This window comes from Barbus barbus (genome assembly GCF_936440315.1).
Source record: "Barbus barbus genome assembly, chromosome: 3".
Taxonomy (NCBI): domain Eukaryota; kingdom Metazoa; phylum Chordata; class Actinopteri; order Cypriniformes; family Cyprinidae; genus Barbus; species Barbus barbus.
In genome coordinates this window covers 32,722,971-32,746,075 of record NC_136731.1, presented here as the reverse complement: position 1 = coordinate 32,746,075, position 23,105 = coordinate 32,722,971, and the positions used below count along the sequence as shown (strand labels likewise).

The 23,105-nt window shown below is 36.5% G+C and overlaps 3 protein-coding genes across 3 annotated transcripts; all 3 read left to right on the top strand.

The window, feature by feature from the left end:
• Positions 1–303: 303 nt before the first annotated feature.
• LOC306851472 (histone acetyltransferase KAT8-like) lies at positions 304–4,185 on the top strand. The gene is made up of 11 exons (XM_079387732.1): positions 304–687; positions 903–977; positions 1,065–1,243; positions 1,369–1,422; positions 1,574–1,738; positions 2,812–2,901; positions 3,030–3,170; positions 3,254–3,347; positions 3,434–3,584; positions 3,711–3,865; positions 3,957–4,185. Exons 1-11 carry the CDS (start codon positions 351–353, stop codon positions 4,019–4,021), a joined length of 1,506 nt encoding a protein of 501 aa, XP_079243858.1. The 5' UTR covers positions 304–350; the 3' UTR covers positions 4,022–4,185.
• A 1,552-nt stretch (positions 4,186–5,737) lies between these two features.
• LOC306858754 (prostasin-like) lies at positions 5,738–10,881 on the top strand (the record flags this gene model as incomplete). Its single annotated transcript, XM_079399450.1, has 6 exons — positions 5,738–5,747; positions 7,301–7,466; positions 7,539–7,810; positions 9,051–9,217; positions 9,290–9,392; positions 10,844–10,881. The coding sequence occupies 6 exons, from the start codon at positions 5,738–5,740 to the stop codon at positions 10,879–10,881; spliced, it is 756 nt and encodes a 251-aa protein (XP_079255576.1).
• Positions 10,882–11,267: 386 nt separating this feature from the next.
• LOC306845635 (uncharacterized protein) lies at positions 11,268–21,737 on the top strand. Its single transcript, XM_079378542.1, has 15 exons — positions 11,268–11,402; positions 12,106–12,130; positions 12,223–12,380; positions 12,460–12,634; positions 12,772–12,986; positions 15,061–15,247; positions 17,298–17,332; positions 19,883–19,915; positions 20,004–20,113; positions 20,194–20,323; positions 20,452–20,556; positions 20,650–20,776; positions 20,931–21,028; positions 21,128–21,263; positions 21,387–21,737. The coding sequence occupies exons 1-15, from the start codon at positions 11,390–11,392 to the stop codon at positions 21,424–21,426; spliced, it is 1,587 nt and encodes a 528-aa protein (XP_079234668.1). The 5' UTR covers positions 11,268–11,389; the 3' UTR covers positions 21,427–21,737.
• Positions 21,738–23,105: the final 1,368 nt, after the last annotated feature.

Here is a 23,105-nt window from a genome sequence, read left to right as displayed (position 1 = left end):
TCAAAATGTATAATGTGTTTGTTCCTGTTAAAATACGTTATATAAAATATATACAGGTGCTGGTCATAAAATTTGAATATCATGAAAAAGTTGATTTATTTCAGTAATACTTTCATTAGTTGTCAGTTATAATCATCAAAATTAAAGGAAATAAACATTTGAAATATATCAGTCTGTGTGTAATGAATGAATTTAATATACAAGTTTCACTTTTTGAATGGTATTACTGAAATAAATATAAAGTGAAACAAAACAGTGGCACTACTACACAAAAGAAACCAGGACTTAAGTCGCACTGCGCATGCGCGAGTAAACGCGGCGTACTACGCAATGTTTTCAAATGGACAAAGATGTCTGGCGTAGCGATGTCGATGTCCAACAATCGCCACCCAAACATGAACAATTCATACGATAACTGCGGTTCAGAAGAGCGAATGGACGTTGAAATAGACGCTGGTCACGCTGGAACCGACCGAGGAAGCTTGGAGACGGGAACGCGAGCTACATGTTCATCAAACGGCAGTGGCGGGGAAGAGGATGAGGCGGAGGCCGCTGATCGAGAACGAGAAGCCGCGGGCTCGAGTACGCCGCCTTCCGGGGATGGAGTGTCGCACGGTGGCAGAGAGCAGGAGGTGTCAGTAGAAATCGGGGGGACTTATCTGTGTCAGCGTGCGGACAAAACATGGCGTAAGCTCATAAAGGAAAATGCTTATGATGATATTATTTCAGAAATACTTAATTTGTCATTTGTGGTTAAATTCTGTAGTACTTATGTATAATCATTTATTCGTTATTGTTATGAAAACCGTGCTGATTGAGAAATGCATAAGCTACAGCCCATGCAAACCCAAAATATGCATGCATATACTCTTTATTTATAAATTTTTCTACTTTTCTTTCAGATTCAGCAGAGGTTATTCAGTTTAGGCTGAATGAGCAGGAAGGCAGAGAAGAGTTTTATGTCCACTATGTTGGATGTGAGTGGAACTGCTTGATCATTTATGGCTTTACAGGTTTGTGTAATACAGATTCACTGAGCACAAGCTCTCTTTTGTCATTTGCAGTTAACAGACGTTTAGATGAGTGGGTTGGAAAGGCTCGTTTGGCACTGACAAAGACTGTGAAAGACGCAGTGAGAAAGAGTGTGGAGGAAGGTGGTGGAGGTGAACTTGTGGACCAGCCAGAGAGGAAGATCACCCGAAACCAGAAGCGTAAACATGACGAGATCAACCATGTTCAGAAGGTACCTGTCATCACATTTCTGCACATCTAAATGACACAGTGTTGATCAGTGTTTTGTCTGAGGAGGGCCCCAGCAGTCTGATAGCAACATGTGTAATTATTTGATGACTGCTTTTCTTCTTTCAGACCTATGCAGAGATGGACCCCACTACGGCAGCCCTGGAGAAAGAGCATGAGGCGGTAAGAGGGGGCAACATGTGCATAACTCACTGAAAAAAAAAAAAACTGCTTTGCATTATCACAATGCTTGTGGTGTTTTCCATGAATATCAATAACAAACTATGTCTATCCGTTTTGTCATTGTTATCAAAAATGTTGCTTTTATTTTCAGATCACAAAAGTAAAATATGTGGATAAGATCCAGATTGGAAACTTTGAGATTGATGCATGGTACTTCTCTCCATTCCCAGAGGACTATGGAAAACAGCCCAAGCTTTGGATCTGTGAATACTGCCTGAAGTATATGAAGTATGAGAAGACTTTCAGATACCACCTGGTCAGTTCACACAATGGTTTTGTTGTTGATTCACACAGTTATGCCTGTTATTAAACCATAGGGGGTGCTATGCATCTAATGAATTTAGTGGCGTGGAATAGAGTGCAGCAGTGATGAGGTATTTTTATAGGCATACCCAGAAGTTAGCATCACCCTACTTCTGTCAACAAAAAATCAACAGGATTTGTCCAGTAGATTTTGGAATAAAAAAAAAAAGCTCTGTGACCAACAAAAGTTTATGATTCTGACATGTTCATCAAGACAATCTTAACAAATGAACACAACTTTTATGAATTACATGTAAATACAATCACCAGAAATAAAAAGATAAAGCTATAAACAAACTACACCACAGCTGGGTGACTTCTGTCTCACCACCACTGAGTGACAAATCTTTCAATCTTTATTAAAATCTTGAAAAGTTTTCGTTAAGATGGTTTGCAAAAGTGTGATTATAAACACAAGAAGACTGCAAAAGCAGGCTAGTGTGTAGATGAGTTTTCCTATTTAGCATGATTAATGCTCCTGTTTAATGTCCCTACCAACATCTGTAGTCCCATATAGGCACTTATTAGCAGTCTCCTTTTTTAGGATGTGTAAATGTTTAAAAAAATCTTGAATGGTGTATTGCTGATGTATTTTATCTTGTAGAATAGATTGTGTATGTATTAGACCTTAATTCAGGCATTTAACTAAAAGCCCATTCAAAAAACCCACTGACGTCAGGACAATGGAACTGGAAGTGCAAAAATCCTGTCTTGTTTGGGTTTTGGCTCATTCCTGTAGTGCTTTTTATATTACATATATTCATTTAGCAGATGCTTTTATCCAAAGCTACTTACAATTGAGGAATACAATAAGCGATTCATTATAAAGAGGCAATTAGACAAGCATCAATCTTACAAGCATTTGATCTTAGATCAGTGTTCTTTATCAATCAGCTGATTTTAAATTGTGTTTTTTTGTGTTAGTTTTATAGCATTTCTGGTTTTGCAGAGTAAGGTTAATGTTCTTGTTGAATTTATACTGTCTTGTTTTCCTGTTTCTTTGTTCCTGAATGGCTCCTGTTTCAGTCGCAATGTCAGTGGCGTCAGCCTCCAGGCAAAGAGATTTATCGCAGAAACAATATCTCAGTATACGAGGTTGATGGGAAGGACCATAAGGTGAGCCAGATCACACCTGCCATTAAAATGAAACCTAGAAACAAATTATTTTGTGACACATTTCAAATCCCTATGCAGGGGTAACTTTTCCCTACAGTTTGTCATTCTCACTCTCCTTCTCACTGTAGATCTACTGTCAGAATCTGTGTCTCCTGGCAAAGCTCTTTCTGGATCATAAAACACTTTACTTTGATGTAGAACCATTCATCTTCTACATCCTCACTGAAGTCAACAAACAGGGAGCACATATTGTGGGTTACTTCTCTAAGGTAAAGTGTTTGCTTTGTTGGTTTGTTTTTGCAGCGTATCTGTTCATTTGTATCTTGATTAACAATGTATTCTTGACAAGCAGGAGAAGGAGTCTCCAGATGGGAACAATGTCGCTTGTATTCTCACTCTTCCTCCATACCAGAGAAGAGGATATGGGAAATTTCTAATTGCATTCAGTAGGTTTCAGCCCTGATTCACCTCTCAGCAGATGTTCCCTTCTATTATAAGCATATACACTGATAACTTGTCATATTCTTCTCAGGTTATGAGTTATCTAAGCTTGAGAGTATGGTGGGGTCTCCAGAGAAGCCTCTGTCAGACTTGGGGAAGTTGAGCTACAGGAGTTACTGGTCTTGGGTACTCCTAGAGATTCTGCGAGACTTCAGAGGGACGCTGTCCATCAAAGACCTCAGGTACACATCCAGTCCCATAAACATGAACAAACCTGCATGTAAACGAATGCATGAGGTTGCATGGAGAATTAAGGGCCAAGGCTTTGATGAAGAGATCTAACTAATGCATAATGTCTACACCCACAGTCAGATGACAAGCATTACTCAGAGTGACATTATCAGCACACTACAGTCTCTGAACATGGTCAAGTATTGGAAAGGTCAACATGTCATCTGTGTCACACCAAAACTTGTAGAGGAACATCTCAAAAGTGCCCAGTACAAGAAACCACCAATAACAGGTAACCGATCTGCCCCTTGTTCTGTTCTTTGCTTTATATAAGGGGTTAACATGCTTTTAAAAGTTTAAACATTTACATTTTGTTTCTACAGTGGACACACATTGTTTGAAATGGGCACCTCCCAAACACAAGCAGGCCAAGTTCTCTAAAAAGTGATCGTCGCAAAAATGAAAAGAGTGAAACGGCCCTTTCACCCAAGATGTTTTTCACCGCTAACCTAAATGTCATGTAGGAATACTTTCTCTAAGAGGGAAAGGACTAAGATTGTACATTCGCATTGTAATGTGTTATTTTTTTTAAATAAATGAATAGTATTATTCATGTCATTGTTTATGAGTCATCTTTACTTAAAATAACGTTTGAGTGCATCAGTATGGTACTTCAGTTCTGTGATGTAGTTTAATATTTATACCAGACTCCCCTTCATGTTTGCATGGCTTTTGGAAGAAGAAAGTTGTAAAGTCAAGCTACATTATGCTGAATTATTCATTTGGCAGTATAGAATTACTGTTTCACATGAAGCACCTGTCTGGCTTTTAGGTGAAAGTTGATCGCTATATACACTGTACTGAGAATAAGAGCTATATCGATATATATGATAAAGAGGGTCAAATGACTGGCCCTTCAGCTTGAGGAACAATAACTTAGTTATAATACTTAAATGTTTTTTACACCACTGACACTTAACCTTATACGGTTTCATTCTTACTAATGGCAATTTATTTAATAAAGCATTATTATTATTGTTTTTATTTATTCATTATTATTTCACTAAAATCGTAAACTGTGTTCTAGATGTTTCAATGGTGTTTTTGGCAGACTTCTTTTAACCAGTAATTTGTATAACCTTGGTTTTAATGTGAATACAGTGATTAAAATATGGTTACTGTACTGAAACAATGAAAAATTAGTTACTGTTGTTTTGCTAAAAAAAATGGTTACTGTAGTAAAACTTTAATTTTCACAATTTGCTTAAATTGCATAATGTTTCATTTTAATAATTTAAGTAATAGTGTAAACGTTGCATCTAAAAATAGAAAAAATTGTCTTTTTTATTTAATTTTATTTTCTTTATTGTCACAAGATGTTATAAAAACAACAAACTGCAAGTATTTTGAATATGAAACATGTTTTAGACTGACTGTAAAACAGCGTAAGATCAACGACGACAAAATAGCCTAATATTGTGTGGCTTGAGAAAAGATTACTCAAAATTCAGTTCATTATTAGCAAAAAATAACCTCAGTCTAACCGAGCGACACGTAGGCCTAGGGCAGTAAATCTGCTCCCCTCTCCTCCTCTCACTGTGTGCGAGTCTTCTTTCTGCCGAGAACAACGGGCTCATTATTTGGGAGGGGATTGAGACGGCGCGCTGTGATTGGACGCTGGCAGCAGGTAGAAACGCACAGGTACTTTCTAGCAAGTAAAGATTCCTGCGTTTTCACTCGCTGGTCTTTTCTTACTTCTCGATCACATCACCTCCTTTGTCTTCAGCTCTCAGCAAATGTAAATTAATGTCGAAGAGATACGAATATGTTTCGTTCTCAGAAGGAGAAATCATAACTTGGCTCGAGGGTCCTCTGATGTTCGAGGACTTTTTCTTGTGCGTTAGAAAATTAAGTTGACATTTTTTACTGTTCGAATATATGTGACTCTGGATATTTTTTGGGTGATATTGGACCTCACACATTACAAGTAAGTTTTTGGACCTAACTCTTGATAACAATGGGGATTTTTTGTTGTTGTTGAATTAGAGCCCAATAAGGGTCACAAGGGCAAATTATAGCCCAGTATATTTATTAACATGATTATTTACAGAAACTTTCCCTACTGAACAGAATGAGTGATTCTTGGCTTCAGATTCTTGTCTTGATGTTAACTGGTAAGTCTTACAGGGTGTAGTACAACTATTACTACAACTAGCCTATTTGATTCAATGCATTAATTAAATTCATAATTTTTCTATCTGTGTCTTAAAAACTTCAGGTCTGTCAACGTGTGTGGCACAAGGTAATTATTTTCATTTTATGTCATTGACAGATGAGAAAATCTGAGATGAAGAAGAAATCTTTTAAAGATCTTTTTTTTAAAGTGTCGTGTTCTTATGTAATCTTTGTACTCATGTTGTTTTAATACGATTGTTTAATAATGATTTAAAAAATGACTAGAAGTGAATAAAATTATTTAAATTAATTAATAAAATACTGGCACCAAATACTTATCGATTTCAATAACAAAAGTCTTCAAATATTTTTCAGGGTAGAATAATAGGCCTATTTAAAGGCTACTCGGTTTAACCTAAACAAGACATAACGATTTTATTATAAAAATATATATATATATATATATATATATATATATATATATATATATATATATATATATATATATATATGTCTTGGTTTTTCTATATTGGTCTTCTAATGTATGTTTTACAGTTTTCTTGTCACATGACTACAAAACTGCCCTTCCTGCATGTCAGTTAGAGTTGGGCGTTGTTTGAATTTATCAATTCAAATTCTGATTCTTATCAATTACCTCTTTCGATTCCAATGTGGTTAAAAAAATCATTCAATCATTTAGATATCAAACATATTTATTCTGTGTCTCTTTTTGCAAAAATGTAATTACTGATGAATAACATGAACAAAAATCAGCCGGCTACATAAAAACTGGACTCCATTAAGAGCTGTTTGTGTGCAAAATAGAGTTGCATGATTCTGGATAAATGTAACTTTTTTTTTTTTATGGAAGTTGTAGTTCTCATGATTCTGGAGAAAAAAAATTGACAACTAAACAAAATCTAATTGAATTTATGAATGGAACGGTTCAAGGATTTACTCAAGATTGACTTGTTTCATTACTTGATGAATCAGTGTTTTTGAATGAATCTTTTGAATGAATGATTCGAAGACAAATACATTTTTAACAGCCTCTTTTTGCCACCTGAAAAAAGCACACAGGAATTGATAAGTGGAATTTAAATTTTACAAGAAGTATCCAATCCAATTCTGGAATTGGAATTGCTTTTCGATTCCCAATCCAAAATGCCTTGCATTATATTTAAAGCTTCATTTACATATCCAAAAGATTAAATCCAAATGACACAAAGTCAAAACATGTTCATCACAGTAAAGAAAAGCTCATTTTTGTTTGAATTTAATTTTCATGCATTTTTAATAGTTTAAAAATATGTGGATTAAAAAAAAAAGAGCATCACGTCTTTGACCTTTAAAAACGTTCTCCTCGTCCTCTTTAAGTTTGTAACCTTACCCACAACAGTTTTCACTCACGCCTTATGCTCCTGTTTGTGTATCTCCTCATTAATATAGTGAGAAGATGTAATGATACTCTAGGGGTGTTGTAGGGCAGGTGTGATCTGGTAAGAAAATCTCTACTGTGTATGTACTATCTCCTCTGACCTGTTCACGTAAGTGTGCGGCAGGCCTCCGCTAGGGAAACGTATCGTGGGAGGAGCTGAAGCATCAGCAGGGGCATGGCCGTGGCAAGTGGACATTCAGTTGGGAGCCAAAGGTCATATTTGCGGTGGATCCCTAATTGCAAAAAACTGGGTCCTTTCTGCTGCACACTGCTTTCCTAAGTAAGTATCATCATATCATCAATGACAGTGTTGATTACAGAGAAGTTAATGTTCTCTATCTCCTGTCCTCAGGCCCTCAGAAGTGTCTTCGTATCGCCTGTACATGGGACGCCATCTGCTCAACGGCTATAACCAGTTTGAGATGGTCAGTCAGGTGCAGCGAGTGGTCGTTCCAGAAGGATACACAACCCCTCAGGAGGGCAGAGATGTAGCCTTAGTGCAGCTGCGCTCTCCGGTCACCTGGTCAGACAGGATCCAGCCTGTGTGTCTGCCATATGCTGGATTCCAGTTCAACAGTGGAACCTTATGCTACGTCACGGGCTGGGGAGACTCTCAGGAGGGGGGTAAGTGCATCATAAAGGAAATAAGGGGAAACTAACAGATTTTACTGTTTAAAGTCATGCCAAAGGTTTTGTGAATGTGGATTTTTTTTCTTTGGAGTGACAGCTGGATTTCTGTTTCATTTCTGTAGTGGTAGGAGGAGGAGAAATATTTAAAAAGCAAGAGGAATGAGTAGAGCATATTTATTTCACTCAAATATAGTTTTTTTTCCCCCTCTAGTTGTATAACAGAAGGTTCCAAGTCTGGTGAAGATCTTTAGGGTTGGGACAAACTGACCAAAAATCACAATATGAAAATCAAACTAAACAAAAAATCTGCACAAAACAAAACAAAAACACAGCAAACCTTGAACAATAATACTTCTCACCTATTACAAATAAACAAACATGAGAATGTTAGAGTTTTAAAACTGTATATAAAAATGAACTTTATTTAATAATATGTAAATATTATAAACAGTATTGTAACTGTTTTAAAACATTTTTGTGTCTCCTCCTGAAGCTCAAAGAGTAGAGCATGTTGTTGGCAACACCAGAATCATGGGTTCAATTTCCAGCTAACTTGAACACGCATTAACTGATAAAAATGTATGCCTTTAATGCAATGCAGTTTCTTCAGCTGACATATGTATAAATGTAAATATCCTTAGGAGGCAGCTGAGACCATGACATTACGAGATGCATAAAAAAGTTTTTATTTGCAGTCTATACAGCTGCCTTCAAGAATGAAATGGGCAGGTCAAACTGACCCTCAAACATCCTAATCATAATAGAAATTGTCTATGAACAGCAGTCAGTGTCGACACTTTCCAGGCATGTTCATGACCCTAAATAAGAAAAAGACACAATTTCAAGAAAAACATGTTATCCAGTATTTCTGACATCTCTGAAATCAATCCAGAACATAATATAAGATTCTGAAGATTAATTTATTGTCCTCCAGAGTGAGAAACAAAGTTTCTTGATGCCTTGCATTTACGCAAATTGCCCATTGCTGCTGCATGGAAAAGATAAAAATGATTTGACATGGAAATGATAGATAAGAGATAAGACTGCTTTCTGTCAGTAGCAAATACATATTTGATATAGCGATCATTCAAAAAAAGAAAAAAACAATGTCCAGACAAAGCCTTATCACAGATCTATTCCCTATTTTATGTTATGTTAGGTTAACAATGTTTTGGACATTTGATTATTATTTGCATTTTGTATTTCACATTCACTGTGTTTTTCCTTTAAATAGTTTCCCTCACTGGAGTCGGGGCGCTACAGGAAGTGCAGGTGCCCATTATCAACCAGTCCTCCTGCCAGTCAATGTATCAGATTTTGTCATCTGATTTAGTAACAGTCAGCATCCTATCAGACATGATCTGTGCTGGATACATGGAGGGAGGCAAGGATTCCTGTCAGGTATGTGATACTATCACACAGCCATTGTACTGACTTATCCTAGCATGTAGAAACCATATTTGTCTCTTACAGGGGGACTCTGGAGGCCCTCTGGTTTGTCCTGGTGGCAATGGGACTTGGATTCAAGCGGGAGTTGTAAGTTTTGGACTTGGGTGTGCTCAGAAGAACCGACCAGGTATCTATTCCAGAGTCTCGAGCTTCGCGAGCCTCATCCACACCACAGTTCCAGAAGCTCACTATTTCGGCCACGCTCAGAGGAGTGAAAGTCAAACGCTTCTGGTTCTAGGCCTCTCTTTTGCATTAGTACTTTTGTGGAGATAGTAGGCTATGTTAGTTAAGTATGTGCGATGTACATGTGAAACACAATGTCAAGTTTTGAAACACCACGAGTTTTGTTTGTGTGGCATTGATTTGCCATGTTTTGAATGCTTTTGTGGGACACAAAATGTACCCAGTGCAAACCTTCAGAGGCATTGCTAATTATTTTTAATAATAATGTAATATGTGACATGTTTATGATGGAGAGATCTGGCCATCTGATCCTTCCTAAGCACAGATGTAGTTGTTATATACTGTTGTTACTGTGAATTAGATTTCTTTTATGCAGTTTCAGTAATGTCACCAAGACCTCAGAACACTGTCAAATGCCAATATCATATTAACAGGATAAATACAATATCTTTTTGTATTTCTTGTATTGATTATTTGTAATGAAAAATCAAATTGATTTGATTGCATAAGGCAGAATATTGCACATTACAGCTTTGTGTTCCACTGCTTTCAATCATGCATTCAGTAACAGTATTTTAACTTCTTTAATACTTTTAGGATTTATATTAAATTAGAATGCCACCTGTGTTTTCCCTTTTGTTGTGTTTTTATTTATTTATGTTTATTATTTTTTTAGGATGCACAGTTATAGCCATTGCAAAGCGCTTTGAGCTTTTTAAAAAAAATGCATCATATATATAATTTTTGGGACTCACACATACTTAAAGATTGAACCCTTTATGGTACAAAAAACAAAACAACAACAAAAAAAAAAAAACATATTGCAATATAGTAATTAAAAGGGCCTTAGTCAATGATGTGCTGTTTTTAAGTCAAATGACATTTGAATGTTCCTCCAAAACACTTTACTGTCACCTTCACATGAAGGACACCTGTATGAAGTGCTCCAGAAATTGCTTTGTTAACCTAATTTCTCAACATCTCTTCTCAAGGGGATTTTTTTGCATAATCTTTGGTTAGTAATTTTTATTCACAAATCAACATTGTTTAACATAGTTTTACTGTAAATTGAGGAAATATCAATGTTGCCACATGGCAACGCTGTACCACAGTGGAATTGACAATGTATTTCCCCATTGGGATTTTTATAGATAGTGACATCAATAATATGATTGCAGTTATTTATTTATTTGAAGTGTTTATTGAAGTATAGTTGTATTTATGTATGAATAAGAAAATAATTATTTTCAGAAAATGAATAGAGCAATATTTCACGGAAAGGGCACTAGGAAGGGTGCAGAGTTGGCTCTTCCATGTGATGACAGTGAGGATGAGTTTAGCCTCCAGTGAGTGCATTTGTGCATGTGTATTTGTGTCTGTATGTGTGTGTGGCAGATTCTGAGGAAATTAAGATCGGATGCATCAATTTCTAAAAGAAATGTACATTTCAAATGAATAATAATAATGATTTAATAGAATAACTACTTTTTTTGGCCATTTTCCATTGTGGTACACTGTTGCCATATGGCAACGTTTTCCTAAACACCCCCCAATATATATATATTTTTAATATATTTTTATTTTTAAAAAAATCAGTTTTGATTTTTATAATAGAAGCTATTTCATGTGTAATAAAAACGTATTTGAAAAAAAAAAAATGAACAGAACATAATGCATACCATAGAGGGTTAATTTCTTATACATATTTCATTTTAAGTATGGCTTTCAAGTGGTTTTAAATGTGTAATTGCATGCGTTTGCTGTATAATGGTAGTCTAAATATTCAGTAAACATCCAAAAACCGAATGTACGACAGGATGACATCAGCGGTGCCGCCTACAGGCTCAGTCGCGCAGTTACTATTGGTAACCGAGGGTGACTGAGCAACATTGCTCAAACTAGTCTTCTGCATAAGCTTCTGAAACGATTTCAAGCGCGATTATGGCCTCAAATGGTAAGGTTTGTTCAGTGCAATATGATTTCGCGTTTTATTGGCTTTGCCTAAACAGCATCTGATGCTAAGCGTACCTCGCAATTTTCCGCAAATCTTATTTTTGGGTCACTCGCGCCCGGTGAGGACATTCAGTAATGTTATGTACACGATACTGAAGCGATAGAGGCATTTGATGCATTTATGGTTTAATTTGTGAAAAAGAACAAACGAAGAACATGTCGGCATCCGCCATTTTGTTTACAGCGCCTTCAATTTTAACTGGCTTGTTCCACTGACCTATATTTGCACCGAGCCCACTATACATCGATTTAAGTTCAGTTTCAAAAAATTAATAATGTTATAAATGATTAATTAGGCTTATCGACACCCCATATACACTAGACGCGACAAAAACAGGAACGCTCTCATTAATATTAATGAATTAACGTTATGTGAGACATCCAAAAGATATGAGTTCATCCAAAAAAATCTGTTGCCATTGAGTATGGACCAAATAAACAACAACAAAAACATCTTATTTGTGTTTCACCGAAGACGGCCATACAGGTTTAGAATGACATCGAGGAATAAATAAAGTTCATTTGGTTGTGAACTAAGTTATAATCTTCCTAAGGCCAATGTAGACTGATTTTTGATCTTGCAAATACTTGTAAATTACCAAAAACAGCCATCATCTATAATGAACATTGTCTTTTCCCTATAGATTATGCCCAAACCTCAAGCCATGAGTAAGTTCAAAGCATTCTTCCCAAAGTGTTATCGTAATATTGAACAATTGCTTACATTTATGATTAAAATAATACATTTGTGTTGTGCCCAGTTATGGTGGTTATGGAGGACAGTCCAGTCAGAGTTACAGTCAACCCTCCGGCCAAAATTACAGCCAGCAGAGCTATGGAGGATACAACCAAAACTCAGAGAGCAGCCCTGCTTATAATCAGGGCGGATATAGTTCCAGCTATGGACAGTCCCAATCAGGTATTATTCATTAATGCCTCTAATTAAACTGAAAATATTGTGAATAGGCCATCATATCTAAATCCTTGTCGTTTTATAGGAGGATATGGGTCTCAGCCCCCCTCTCAGGGCTATACTCAGTCCAGTCAATCTTACAGCTCTGGAGGCTACAGTAACAGCAGCCAGCCTCCACCAGCTCAAAGTGGAGGCTACAACCAGCAGTCCTCTTATTCCAGCTATAACCAGAATCAGTCTGCTCCTCCATCTGCCTCTAGGTGAGATTTCAGCTGGATGTCGATGTGTCTAAAGCTAGTTTTGTTAAAGATAATTCTTGTGCTCAATGCTTTTTTTTAGTGAACAGAATGTGATGATACTGAGTGGAATATGTTAAACCTATTGTGTGTTTCAGCAGCTATGGCAGCAGCTCGCAGTCCTCTAGCTATGGTCAGCAGCAGCAGCAGGGTGGGGGTGGATATGGTGGCAGTGGAGGACAGAGCGGTGGATACGGGGGTAGCGGGGGGCAACAACAGTCCTCTCAGCATGGAGGAGGGCCTTACAACCAATCTCCCAACTACAGCTCTCCTCCACCTCAAAACTATGGGCAACAAAATCAGTACGGACAGGGAGGTGAGCTTGAGAGATTCGTTTAGCATATAGAATTGTCATCATATTGAATTAGATGGTAATAGGAAATGGAGCTGTACAGTATGTAGTTCAAAATTTAAGAATAGAATTGGCATTTTTCTTTTTTAGAAACTTGTTAACAAGCAACTCAACGTGGCTTAAATATTTGCTTCATTTGTAAATGTTGTAGAACTAAACAAGTAATTCTAAGCACAAACCTTATTGACTATTTAAAAAAAAAAATTCCAAAGAAATATTACAATTCTGTAGTATTTTGTCTAAAATAAAAAATGAAACGCATAAAGACTAAAATAAGTCAAAGCAAGTGAATTTAGGCATCATAACATTATAATAAACGGGATTAAAAAAAAATCCATTTAATTTCTAAATATTCAGTTTAAAGGGATAGTTCACCTAAAAATGAAAATTCTGTAATTAATTTCTCTCGTGTTGTTCCAAACCCTTAGTCCACGTGACATCAGTGGTTCATCTTTAATTTTATGAAGCTATGAGAATACTTTTTGTGCGCAAAGAAAACAAAAATAATGACTTCAACAATTTCTTCTCTTCCGTGTCAGTCTTCGACGCACGTTCACGAGAGCACCACAGCGCATGACGTGGTTGAACCACTGTTGTCACATGGACTATTTTAATGATGTCTTTCTGTGCCTTGAATGTGGTAGTTGTGTTGCTGTCTATGGAGGGCCAGAAAGCTCTCAGATTTAATCAAAACATTTAAATTTGTGGTCTGAAGATGAGGGTGAGTATATAATGACAGAATTTTCATTCTTGGGTGAACTGTCCCTTTAAAGGCTGGGACACACCAAGCCGACTTCAAAGAACTATCGGCGACGAAAGCTGACAGTGTTGTCGCCTCACGTCGGCGGCGTTGGACAAAAAAGCTGTACTTCTCAAACTACAGCCGCATGCGTTCTGCATGTTTTAGTTTGCTGTCTATATCAACAGCTATCAATAGTAAATATGCGTCATTCAAAATGAGAAACTGAAACTAAGATATACGAGATAAACACAGATATATGAAACGTAAACAAAGCAGGGCTTGCTTATCATTTTGAATGCCATTAACGTTGATAACTTTCATCATTTTAAGCGGCTCATGTTGCTTGTGAAAGATCACGTAACATTAGAATAGCCTTGTGTCTGTGCCGCCTTCATTTACTTACTAGTTTTTATCACTTTCGCTTTAGTTCTCCTGCATGGACTCATTCGCTAAACTGAACATCCAATCAGAGTTCTCATTCATGCCGACGGCCCAACACTAATTCAACATGTTGAATTGGGCAAACTTCCGTTGACATAAGCCCAACGAATGGAGCACACCAAACACACAAACTATCCCGACAGACGCTCACCGACGGCCGACCGTCTGCTTGGTGTGTCCCAGCCTTAAGAGTGCCATTAAATTATTAGAGTTTTTAAATATATACTTTAAGCGTTAAGACTGGATTACACAACTTTTAACATCTGTAAAGATTTTAAATCACAAGGCATCATACTCTTGCCGACTTTGAGGATCACACACTATCAGATTTTCCAGTCGTTCTAAACACAAAGTCACATAGAAATGTGCATCTTGTTACAAAATTTGTGCTACAATCAGCTCAAAATATCAACCATGTTTAATATCTTCTGACTGGATGGAATCATGGACTGAAAAAAAAAAAGTCTTTGGCCATCACACACTGCGTGATTTTCTGTTAAAACTGTCAACTCAAATATGCAAACTATAATTCGGGGCAAAAAAAAATAAATTGGGCCAAAGTCGTGTAGTGTATTCCAGCCTTTATATGACAACAAATGTAGCCTAATCTAAATGTAAAAGTAGAGGAGATGAGCATGCACAGTTTATTCTCCAGCACTGGTCAATATACTTCCAATCGACCAATGCAGATAAATTAGAAAAAGCTCTTAACATCAGCTGATAAACTATATGGTGTCAACAAGTCTTACATATCTACTCAAAAAGTTATTTCAAAGTACTAATGCAGTGCAAGTCTGGAATGTTTAAGGCAGGCGTGATGTATTTCAATCTCAAAGTGTTGTATTTCTGTTCTAGGCTACAGCCAGGATGCCCCACCTGTGAGTGGTGGTGGAGGCGGTGGCTATGGTGGCCAGGATGGTGGATATAGCCAGGATGGTAGAGGTGGACGTGGTCGCGGGGGTGGAGTTGGCTTTGGAGGTCGAGGAGCGGGTGGGTTTGACAGAGGTGGTCGTGGAGGACCCCGTGGCAGAGGAGGAATGGGGTAAGCATATATTCACGTCATGCACTTTTCCTGTCACCTTCACCACATAAAGTCCACCTGTATGCATCTGCGTTTCATTTAGGAAAAAAGCAAAAGGTAAAAGGTTAAAATATAGCCAAAGGTGTTGCACTATATCAATTAGATGGGCTGAAATTATATGGTGGCCTAGACCTTGATTAACTACAGTTAAGATGTCTTGAATTGTGGTGTAAAGTTACGGTCTACTTAACTTTAACTTGGAGTAATACTCAATGCAGAAAATGCATCCAATTATGAGCCAGAATGGTCTGGTGTATGATTTATTGGTGATTCTCCTATTCATGTATTTACCTAAAATGATACATGATGTTAAGTTGGTGCCAGTGTGCTGAATATTTCCATGTCTTCACCCTTCACAAGATGGAACCAGCCAAAGGTTCACATAAAATTATACTAAAACTAATCGAAAGTTGCAATAAATGACCAGGAAAAAATGAATGAATTATGGGTTTGGACGTGACTTGTCCTGTGACAATAACTTGATCGTTTTACTACTTGTCTGTGGGAATGCATCACATCACATGTTTGCCTTCACACGTCTACATTGCACATTGTGACCAGGAGTTTAATAATGTTATAATTTGTTACAATTTATTTGATTTTTTTTAGGTTTTATTGACCTTTTGTTTACATATAGTGTTAAAGTGTAGTACATTTGTTTTCATTATGATTTCTCATCAGTAATGCTTTTATTATGTTTTAGTTTTCAAGTTCTTATAAGTAGGACTACTGATAATGGTATTCGGGTTTGATACGATGTTAATATGTTCTGACACCGTTAAAAAATTTAAGTATTGTGAACGACTGTATTGATTTAGCTTTCCTAGATTTTTAATTTTTTTTTCAAAAGTAGCATTGATGTGTTTGAATTATTGGTGTAAATTGATTCGGTATGATGTTTTAAAGGCAAAAAAACCTCTTCAAATCACTACTTGAAAGTGAGGACATGAGTGTTAGAGTGCTAAAACGCTTGTTTGTTTCTGCTTCTGCTGCATTTTTCCTCCAGATGCCAAAACCAAAGTATTGGCACATGCATAGTATCAAGAACATACAGTCTTTCACAAACACCCCAAAATTGTATTAATGGGAAGGTTAAGGTTAAAATGTTACATTAAGATAACTATTTGAAGCAGCAGATGATAAACCCCATCTGGTTGCGATCCCACATTCTGGTCCACACCTTAAGGTGCTGTCATGTAAAAAAACACCTGTTCTCTAAATCTTCTCCATCCTCTCCTACAGGATTATTGTGTGTTGCAATGCTTTAATGAATCTTTAAATCTCCTCCTAGGCTGTTTTCTACAAGGTTCAGCGATTTAGGCTTATCCTTTTGAAGAAGATAAAACAGAAACACAGGCTCTTGGGAACTGGGAAAGATTAGTCAAGAATAAATTAGGCATGTGTGACTATCAATTAAAAAAAAAAACTTACGGGCAAAAAAAGAGAAGGTTTTGCATTAGGGAATGTTTAAAGATCCTTTCAAATCTTAAAAGGATCCCAAAACAGTATGGAACAGTTGGATTCATCCAAAAGGGGGGAGAGTGGTCACCTCAGTCATGTCTCTTAATTTAAATGCAAAACTGAATGCAGTGTGTGCAGTTTCTGTCCAAAGTAACAGAACACGGATAATGTTTGGGTGAAGGTCTTGGGTTAAATAGCTGATAAAAGAAAATAATTAATTTAGTGAAACAAAATGATCGAGTTCACAGATGCACTGCAAATCTGTACGGTAAAAAAAATGGTAATTCTTTTGAGCAAAATAGGCCAAATGGTTATGATATAGGGGCCTGTATGACTTTGGGAAGGAAATATCAAAAGGGTTTCCCAGAAGCCCTTATGGGTTATGAGGAAAGGTGAACCTAGTGAGAGGGGGCAGCAGGGATAGGGGGCAATGGGGATCTTGTAGAAGAGATGATGGAGATGGGTGGGGCCTTTCCAGCCTCAAGAGTGAAATGGGGCACTACCCTCATCAACCTTCAGTTCGTCTCACTTCTCTCTCCTTCTCCATCAGAATGGGTGATCGTGGAGGATTCAATAAGTTTGGTGGTAAGTGACAAACTCTTTAAACAAGGAAATTAAGGGGTTTAAAGAGAGCCTGGTCAAAGAGGGAGGAGTGGGCATCTGGTTGTGTCACAGACAAACTTGCATTAAAAGAATACACTGAAACGAATGTGGTAACCACTTGGTGTGTGTGGTAAACAACTACGCTTTAATAGATTTAGCAACAGCATGCTCATTGTGGATGGTTAAGAAAGAAATACAAACTCATTTGAAAACCATAGAAAATCTTAAAGGGATATTTTGCCTAAAAATTAAAATTCTTTAATTTACTTGCCCTCATGTTGTTTAAGTCTAAACTCCTTTTTTTTCTGTTGAACATAACAGAAGGTATTAGAGAATTTACATTTTTGGGTGAATTACTGCTATTATTTCAACATTCTTTCTCTTGTTAATGTCGCTACACACTTCAGAAAATATTCTCAATATAAGGAAAAAATATAAGGAATATTTAGTAATAGGAGTCTATTGAATGAGAAGCTAGTGAGCAGACTCAGAAACATGCAACAAAATGGTTGATACGTGATAGTTTTGGTGACACCAAATGGATGGTTGTGGTTTATTATGCACTTTTATCAAAAAGCACCATTCTTTAGTTGATATGCAAACAAAAGTCAGTTGTGATGCAAAAATGACTTTTTTCAATGCTTGCACCTACTGTGGCAGTATCGTTTTGTGGTGGTTGAACAGTAGAAGTGATGCGCACATACCTTTTATCAGCTTGACTGTTCTTACAATGCATGTAATGCCTCCAGAATTCTGGGAGAATATTGGTTATTAAAATATATTCATCAATTTTTATGAAAAATTCCTGTATCCTTTACTGATTTTTATTTTACGGGGCCAATTTGTTTAACAGCCACACAAAAATAATATTGTTAGAATTTACTTTGAAGAATCCAATTCATTTTTTACAATTGTTTTATTTATTTTGAATCTCACTTTTTGTTGCACGCACCCAACTTGTACACCCAACGCGCTTGCTTTTTAAAAGGTGGATTCAGGTGGCCAACAACTGGATTCTAGAGGTTGTTCAAATCCATTTGTGTCAGGTGGTTTTAGTGTTGGACTTGTCTGATAAAGGTCCTGATGGAATAATACAACGGAAACAAGTATATGATCTAAAACAACAGGAATGGAGACCTGGAGATAGAAGGGGTCAGTATTACAAAGCATGTTCACAATCTATAACAGTTTGAAACATGCGCAACATGTTCATAATTGTTTGAACATGACGGCATCAGCTGGAAACCAACATGCTTGTGTTCTCCACATGGTTTCTAACTGGTAACTATGTCAAATGGCATCTAAAGGTGTAAAAAGGTGTTGAAACTTATCTGGTTAACTCAAATACAATTTGACATGCAACCAGATCCAGTGAAAATTGTCATGGGTTTCGTATGGAAAGAATATTTGCTGAAGATGGTGGATTTTATGGTGAACTTCAAGGTGATTTCAAAGCTTGCTACACTTTGGGGTTAAGGAACATCTGGCTGTCTAATACAGTGAGTCATGGTCATATTTCCTAATACTGAAAGTACAACATTTCGGTTTCAGTAATATATATTTTTTTTATGTCTTCAGATTAGACTGGTAAAATGTGTGAGACGGTGGTTCGTTTATTGTCGTACTCTTCTTAAAACGTCAGTGGTGTTGGTAACTATTCTAATGGTTTGCCAAATGACTTGCAATTGTATAAAAGTTGTGAAAAATGGTTGCTAAACCTGGGAAAATCTAATATCTAGATGCACTCGGAGAGCAAAAGCAATGACACAAAAGAGTGTCTGACTGTTTGGAAATCTGCTTTTGTGGGATGGAGAATGAGAACCTTTTCATATGGCCAATTGACATATGGTCATTGACGTAATGTGTCCAAATATCGCTTATTACTGTGATGTGCAGTGCTGATGGAGTTACTCCTCATTAAAAAAAGGTGAATGATACTGGTTGCAAAGTGGTATCCAGTGGTATTTTAAGGTGGAATATTAAAAGTTGTCCTTATTAGTTGTGCATGTTTTAAAGTTGACCAAATACCTACAACTAATAAAGATGACAAGAAACCAACAACAACAAAAGACCCAATAGACTTTTACAGCCGACTGTAAAATTATGGTTGCAGGGGTTTGAACTAGATGGTTATTGCATGGTTTGCCGCTTTCCAATGAGAGGTAAAAAGCCACTTCATGGAGTTGTCTGATATGTATTTCAGATTGCCTATGAGTATAAATCAAGCTACAACTATTGGTATAGGTGGAAATAATCTCCCACTTGAGACCTCGGACTTATTCAAACGTTGGCCAATTTTCATCAGTTTTGAAAATGTGTAGTGTTGGTTGGTGCTTGTGGTGTTCCTCTCTCAAATATCCAGCTACAGATTTGCATCAGGTAGTTTTCTATATTTGGAGCATACATTATATATAATTGATGGTACAGAAGTATATTACCCCCACAATGATGAAGAATGAGTAATATAAGTGTGCGTAATTTGTGTGTTTGTGTAAATATATAATATTAATGACTGTTCCTTTCACTTCAAAGGACCCAGGGATCATGGAGCTGGTGGGCCCAATAGTAAGTCAAAAACATAATCGTATATTACTTACATTATTACACCATTTTCAAGCCTGATTATAAATGTTTTTTGTTTTTTTTATTACAGTGCAGGAGCAGGATAACTCTGACAACAACACCATCTTTGTGCAAGGTCTTGGAGACAACTATACCGTGGAGTCAGTAGCAGATTTCTTCAAACAGATCGGCATCATCAAGGTGGAAAAGCGAGAGAAAACTACCACTGTGTTGCAACTATCTTAGCATAGTTCTTGTCTTAATGTCATTCTCTCACACAGGTCAATAAGAAAACAGGATTACCCATGATAAATCTCTACACAGACCGAGAGACAGGGAAGCTTAAAGGGGAGGCTACTGTTTCCTTTGATGACCCTCCTTCTGCAAAAGCAGCCATTGATTGGTTTGATGGTATGTTGGTCAAAGTAGATCACACTACTGCCTTTTCTCTAAAACAAGTTTGGAGTCTGTTTATTTTCGTTTATGTAGCTTTTTTTTATTTCATGGACATCTAATTCACAGACATCTTCCCTCCTCAGGTAAGGATTTTAATGGAAATCCTATCAAGGTGTCCTTCGCTACTCGCAGAGCTGAATTTGGACGCGGCGGTGGTGGCGGCATGAGAGGTGGTCGTGGTCGAGGAGGTAAAATTATATCTCGCTGTGGTATTTTAAATCATCGCCTTTTTTCTTTTAGTCTTTGTTTTGTTTTCCTGACATGGTTTTCTTCTCTTGCAGGGCCAATGGGCCGTGGGGGATTTGGGGGTGGAAGAGGTGGTGGTGGTTTCCCAGACAACAATGGTGGCAGCGGCAGCGGTGGAGGTGGTGGGCAGCAAAGAGCAGGAGACTGGAAATGCTCAAACCCGTAAGTGTTGGTTTGCAAACTCTCACCAAATTGTGAAGCGTTTACAGTTACGTAATACAAATTATATTCAGTACACTTACATAAAGTATTAAATACTATAGCAAATCTCAACTGGCAGCTTTAATATTGTTGCTTTTCTCTTGTGTGTGGGCAGAACTTGTGGTAATTTGAACTTCTCATGGCGAAATGAGTGTAATCAGTGCAAATCTCCCAAACCGGAGGGAAATGGAGGAGGAATGCCACCGATGGGAGGTAAAGAGAAACATTTCTGCGAAAAAGAACAAGATGCTGCAGTCGTATGTGACTGAGTGAAGTCAGTGGATTGCTGCTTTAATGTGTCTGATTTTGTAGGTGGTTTTGGTGGAGACAGGGGCAGAGGTGGTTTTGATCGAGGTGGTTTCCGCGGTCGTGGTGGCGATCGAGGGGGTTTCAGAGGAGGAAGGGGAGGTGACCGGGGAGGATTTGGACCCGCCAAGATGGACTCAAGGTGAAATTACTGATGATTCACACTCTTGCATGTTAAAATGTTATTTAGTAGAAAACTGATTTTCAGTATATAATATTCACCAGTGAAAAATGTATTTCATTGCCTGAGTTGTGTGTTTTTCAGGGGTGAACACAGACATGACCGCAGAGAACGGCCTTACTAATGGGAGAAATTCTCTTTTGTCCAAATAAGACTTTAATATAATGTGGGACCAGTATTCACTCCACTTCAACATATATTACCTTGTTGCTCATGTTTGTGTTGTATGTTGTCAAAAATGTTTCTGTTTTAGTTCTGGTAATATTATTTTCTTGTATTCTCTATATATTCTGATATTCTTAATCATGAATTTTGCGTTTTTCCTTTCTGAATTTGCTGGTGTTTAGGTCACAGTTATTTGTGCAATTTATTAAATGTACTTTCTTTGAATTTTTTTTAAAATGTGGTTTAAAATAAAAAATGTTTAAAAATGGCAAACTTGTAATGTGGCATTATTTTATTTTAACATCTTTGTATCCACACTTCCAAGCCCTTTGCATTTGTCTCTCATTGATTTGAAATAGTAGTAAATGGTTTATCTCTAAATTAATTATATTTCTTTAATATAGGTTTATTATAGTCAAGTAAAACAAACATTTATTACTTTTCATTACATTTTCTTTACAATAAACATTAACTGAAATAATTAAAAATAATAATAAATTCACTTAATTTCAGGTGTTTGCCAAGGTAACATAATTTTCACTGGATATAATAAAATAAAAATGAATAAAAACAAACTTAAAAAAATAAATAAAAATGACAACAATCATATGTAAAACCTATTCATTTAACTTAGTTAAAACAACTTATTAAAGATGAATGGCACAAAGTTTTCACAATAGTAATTTACCTATTGTTTGAATAATAGGAAGAGATTTTATGTCAAGAGACAAAAATAATGGTGAGCTTGAGGTGCATCCCAGTTACTATAGAGGACCAGATGGCTATGAAAGTATAACATGACTCCCCTAAATAAAGTTATTGCTAATTTACTGATGCTGATGCACTGTCCTTTGAAAGGTGAATGAAGGTGAGACCACAACAGTTCAGTTCTTGAGGAAGTGTGAACACTCAAGACATCCAACTTGCACCGCATGAGTCTCTTAGGTTGTTGTCAGCATAGAAAAATAGGAGCCAGCAAAAGCACAGGTAAGAGAAAGAGATTATACTTACCTTCTATTATGTTCACTACCTTATGTCGCACTATTAATAGTACAAAATACCCTTCAATTTGATTAAAGAATAACAAACTGTATTAAGAAATGTTTAATTACCTGTGAGATTGCAGCAGCACCACCTGCTGTCCACTAACGCGTAGGGGTTTCTGAACTTGTGGATAGAATAAGTAAAAATAAAAAGTTAATATATGTAAAATTGAATAATAATGACTAAAACGTAAGCGGAAAGCTCGGATATTCTCGAGCTTGTGTGCTATGTGTAGTATTTTCTGTCCGTATCTGAAACACGCATGCACCAATATCGTTACAATATGTTGAACAATGTATAAATTAATCTCATAATGCCTCCCAGGAGTATCCAGAGACAAAAATGCTGCAGGGCAACTTATATATATATATATATATATATATATATATATATATATATATATATATATATATATATATATATATATATATATATATATATATATATATATATATATATATATATATATATATATATATATATCATACTTTTATATTTATTTGCATTGTTTCTTTGGGTAAGTTGTGCGATTATAAGAGATATTTAGAAATACGAGCTAGATTTATTTTTTATTATTATTAAAATTTATTTTGC